This window comes from Nicotiana tabacum, chromosome 11 (assembly GCF_000715075.1).
Source record: "Nicotiana tabacum cultivar K326 chromosome 11, ASM71507v2, whole genome shotgun sequence".
Lineage (NCBI taxonomy): Eukaryota > Viridiplantae > Streptophyta > Magnoliopsida > Solanales > Solanaceae > Nicotiana > Nicotiana tabacum.
The window spans coordinates 44,225,036-44,229,566 of NC_134090.1; the positions used below are offsets into that span (position 1 = coordinate 44,225,036).

Consider the following 4,531-nt stretch of genomic DNA (forward strand, 5'->3'; position numbering starts at 1 on the left):
AATTTGAAGAAAATCCTACAGGGATGAACAAGGAAAGGCTACAAAAGGTTCAAGCAGAATTGATCAAATGTCTTGCACTAGAGGAGAAATATTGGCAATAAAAGGTAGACATGACTTGGTTCAAGGAAGGGGATAGGAACACTAAGTTCTTCCACGCACAAGTGAGAGGTAGGAGGAAGAGACTTCAGCTTAACAAAATTGAAAATAGTGGAGGAACCTGGATTGAAGAAGAACAAGAAATTGCAGAAGAGGCTATCAAATTCTATGAGGATCAGTTCATAGAAGCAGCTACTCCTTCATCATTTGATATCATAGAGCATGTTCCTAATCTGATTAACACTGAGCAGAATGCATAATTGATTAAGCAGCCAACAAAAGAGGAGGTTAAAGTGGCAGTACTTGGACTTAATGGTGATAGTGCTGGGGGCCAGATGGTATGACAGGCAAATTCTATCATTCTTGTTGGGACATAATAGGGGATGACCTGTACGACATAGTGAGGGATTTTTTCAATGGTCATGAGCTACCCAAGTATGTAACACACACCAACCTAGTTCTGCTACCAAAGAAAAAAGAAGTTACCACTTTTTCTGATTTAAGACCAATAAGCCTCAGTAATTTTTCAAATAAGGTTATATCGAGGGTGGTACATGAAAGGCTAGTGAAATTTCTCCCAATTCTGATATCGGAGGAACAGTCAGGTTTTGTTAAGGGAAGGAATATAGTAGAAAACATCCTTCTAACTCAGGAGATAGTGACTGACATTAGGCTTAGAACTAAGGCTGGACCTAATGTCATCCTGAAGCTAGATATGACCAAAGCTTATGATAGATTATCTTGGCTATTCCTAACCAAGGTACTGAGAAAGATGGGATTCACAGAAAGGTTGATAGGGATTGTCTTTGGATTAGTTTCAAACAATTGGTATTCTATTCTAATCAATGGTCAAGCTCATGGGTTCTTTAAGTCCTCAAGGGGAGTAAAACAAGGTGATCCTGTATCTCCAACTTTGTTTATCTTGGCAGCAGAAGCATTATCTAGGGGTCTCAATGCACTACATACTAACCTGTATTTTTGTGGATTTGGGATGCCAAAGTGGAGTCCAAAGATCAATCATTTGGCATATGCAGATGACATGATTATTTTCTCATCGTCAGATGAAACATCTCTGATGCTGATTATACAAGTGCTGAATGCATATGAAGTTGCATCTGGGCAGCTTGTTAACAAGACCAAATCAGCTGTGTACCTGCATTATTTAACAGACATGGAAGTGGTCAGCAAGGTGGAAAGGATCACAGGCATTCATAGGAATGATTTTCCTATCATATATCTAGGTTGTCCTATATTTTATGCAAGGAGAAAGCTGGAATACTATCAGCCCCTAATTACTAAGGTAATGGACAAACTGCAATCATGGCAGGGTAAGTTATTATCAGTAGGGGCAGGGCAGTTCTCATATCCCATGTACTGCAAAGCATGCCTATGCATCTATTATCAGCTGTAAACCCTCCAAATTATGTGATAAATAGGTTGCACAAATTGTTTGCTCAGTTTTTCTGGAGCAGCTCTGTAGGAGGAACTAGTAGGCATTGGGCTTCATGGAATACCTTATGCATGCCAGTTGAGGAAGGAGGAATAGGTTTCAAGTCACTGCATGATGTAGCAAAGACATTATTCAGCAAGTTGTGGTGGAATTTCAGAACAAAACCAAGCCTATGGAGCTCGTTCGTATGTCAGAAATACTGTAAGAAAATGAATTCTGTAATTGTTCCATGGAAAAGGGGGTCTCACATTTGGAGAAAAATGTTGGAATGCAGAGATCTGATTGAACATCAAATCTTTTGGCAAACAAAAAGGGGATCCTCACTATTTTGGTTTGAAAACTGGACAGGTCTTGGGGCACTATATTTTTTAGTTCCTCAGGACTTTGGCATTGATGAAACTGTACATAATGTACATGATGTTACCTTAGATGGTGAGTGGGATGTGGACAGGCTATTTGAAATGCTTCCTCAAGACATATCAGTACACATTCTGGAGAAAGTCAAACCACCTTCACCTCAGCAGGTTCTTGACATGCCTTGTTGGATGCTGGAAACAAGAGGATATTTCAGTGTTAAGTCAGCATGGGATTATACGAGAAGAAGAGACGAACCAAGAACAGCTTATAGGATGATTTGGGTAAAGGGACTGCCTTTTAAAATAACATTTTTCATGTGGAAAACAAAGCTACCTTTAGATGATTTCTTGAAAAGGGTAGGCTACTGCATGCCATCAAAATGTTGGTGTTATGTACAGCCAAACGAGGAATCTCTTCACCACTGTTTTTAGATCAGAAACTGCAAAGACAACTTGGAAGTATTTTCTATCGAGGGCAGGAATAGCTGTGGAGGAATTAACATTGCACCAAGTAATCACAAAATGTTGGACTGCAAATGTGTGTTTAAGGCTCAAACCAGGAATGCAAGCACTCCCCTCATGTGTAGTCTGGGAACTCTGGAAAAGAAGAAATAGTATGAAGTATGGTGATGCTGTGACAACTAGCAGGGTGATTTATCAAGTTTCATCAAATCTCCAGGCATTGGTGAAAGTGAGAAAGCCTGGGATGGACATGGTACCTCACAAATGGCATTATCTATTAGCTATGATGGAAAATTTCACTCCTAAACTTAAGGTTACCAAAGTCATGTGGGAATTTCCAAGTGCAGGATGGCTAAAATTTAATACGGATGGTGCATCGAGGGGAAATCCAGGCAGGAGCTCAATAGGTTTTTGTATAAGAAATGAAAATGGTGACATAGTCAAGTCAGTAGGGAAGGAGATTGAGGAGACAACAAACACAGTAGCTGAAGCAAAGGCCATGGTAGAAGCACTAAGGTTCTGCAGATTTCAACAATACTCTCATGTATGGATTCAAACTGACTCAATGTTATTAAAAAAGATAATGGATGGGATCTGGAAACCACCATGGATCATATCTGAGCAGGTTGAGGAAATGATGCAACTAATAAATGGGGGAAATTACACAGTTACTCATATTCATAGGGAGGGCAACAAGCTAGCAGATCATTTGGCTAATTATGCTTTAGATCATGGAGAAATAGAATGCCAACAATTCTGGCATCTAGATGCACAAGGAAGGAGGTTAGTTAATGAAGATAAACTGCAATGTCCAAGTCTAAGGGTGAAGGTGGACAGGAGATAAGAAGCAAAGAGAAAAGGAAGAGCATTCAATCCAATGGGAGGACATTAAAGCAGGTGCAAAAGGGTTTAAAGAAAAATGGAATGGATCGATACTTCCATGTGTGTTATGGAGAACATGCGATTCTCCTCAAAATGGGGGCATGGAAAAACATGATGGGCATGTCAAGTTCTTGACACAAATAGATGCCAATTCGTTTGGAGTTTGCACCAGCATGCTAGGGAATTTCGAGGATTTGCAGGTTTATAATTGTTTAATGCTGGAAGATGAAGGGCACTCGAGAACTGGTCAAACCAGTGGAACAAACATCAGCATGCGTGTTGGAAACATAAGACAAACCAATTGCTCGACAAAAGCTGGAAGCTCACGTTCTACAGATTCAATACTAAAAAGGAGTTCTCGAGGCTATCAAAAGGCATAGAAGCGTGCATGAAGTTCCAAAAAGAAGAGGCTTTAGGATTCCACATTCAAATGTTCAAGCATGCCTCACAATTGGACCATATGCAATGCCTGTTGATTGTTAAAGCTTATGCTAGAGCGAGCTTTTCAAGCAAAAGATTGCAGCAAACGAGGAGCAACATTTGCGTTGGGATATTATTTTAAAGCATTTGCTCATTGGGACATATTGCAAAGCATGCTGCTTGTTACAGATGCTGCTGGAGCACGCTGTTAAACATTGCAGCCCACGAGGAGTAGCTCCTTTAAATGCACGCATGCTGGGATGAGCATCACTTTTGAAGGAAACAAGAATGCATGAGCATGGGGATTAAAACGCACGCCTGTATTTTTTAACGAGAGATCTGGAGCAAAACAATAGGCAGCACCACTTTATCTTGGGACTTTGAATCGAGGGACTAAGTCACGCAAGCAGAGATGAAATGAACAATATTGGAAATGCCAAGCAGGCGTTGGTGCAAATGGTTGAGCTTGCTAGGCAAAATGCATACACGCATGGGTGACATAATCCATCAACTCAACAGCCTTTGTAATGGCTATCATCCTTGAAGTTTTACACTTTGAGGGCTATGATTTTGAGTTACGTTGCAGATGCTTCAAGCAGTACTGCACAATTGAGAGGCTTACGGTGACATTGGAATGCATAAACGCAGCCACAGCATGTTGCAGCATGAGAGAGCTGCTGGTTCGCTAACAGTTGCTTCTGTTTTACAGTCCAAGAGGACAAGGCAATGGTCATTTTGGATATACGCCCCAGCACATGCTCAAGATGCAGCAAATGGCTTCAGATTACATGAGTGTACATTTGGTATATGTTATATAGGGTTTACAAAGTCGAACAAGGCTGCAATTGTCACCAATTATGATCGG

General features: G+C 40.6%; 1 protein-coding gene across 1 annotated transcript; it reads left to right on the forward strand.

The window, feature by feature from the left end:
• The first annotated feature begins 436 nt into the window (after positions 1 to 436).
• LOC142165824 (uncharacterized) lies at positions 437 to 3,878 on the forward strand. The gene is made up of 5 exons (XM_075224203.1): positions 437 to 1,424; positions 1,502 to 2,184; positions 2,264 to 2,880; positions 3,194 to 3,620; positions 3,732 to 3,878. The coding sequence occupies exons 1-5, from the start codon at positions 437 to 439 to the stop codon at positions 3,876 to 3,878; spliced, it is 2,862 nt and encodes a 953-aa protein (XP_075080304.1).
• The last annotated feature ends 653 nt before the right edge of the window (positions 3,879 to 4,531 follow it).

Coding starts and splice junctions, on each gene's coding strand:
- LOC142165824 (XM_075224203.1), top strand. CDS start 437: ATGACAGGCAAATTCTATCATTCTTGTTGGGACATAATAGGGGATGAC. Junction 2,881..3,193: donor GCCATGGTAGAAGCACTAAG/GTTCTGCAGATT, acceptor CTAAGGGTGAAG/GTGGACAGGAGATAAGAAGC. Junction 3,621..3,731: donor GTTCTCGAGGCTATCAAAAG/GCATAGAAGCGT, acceptor TGATTGTTAAAG/CTTATGCTAGAGCGAGCTTT.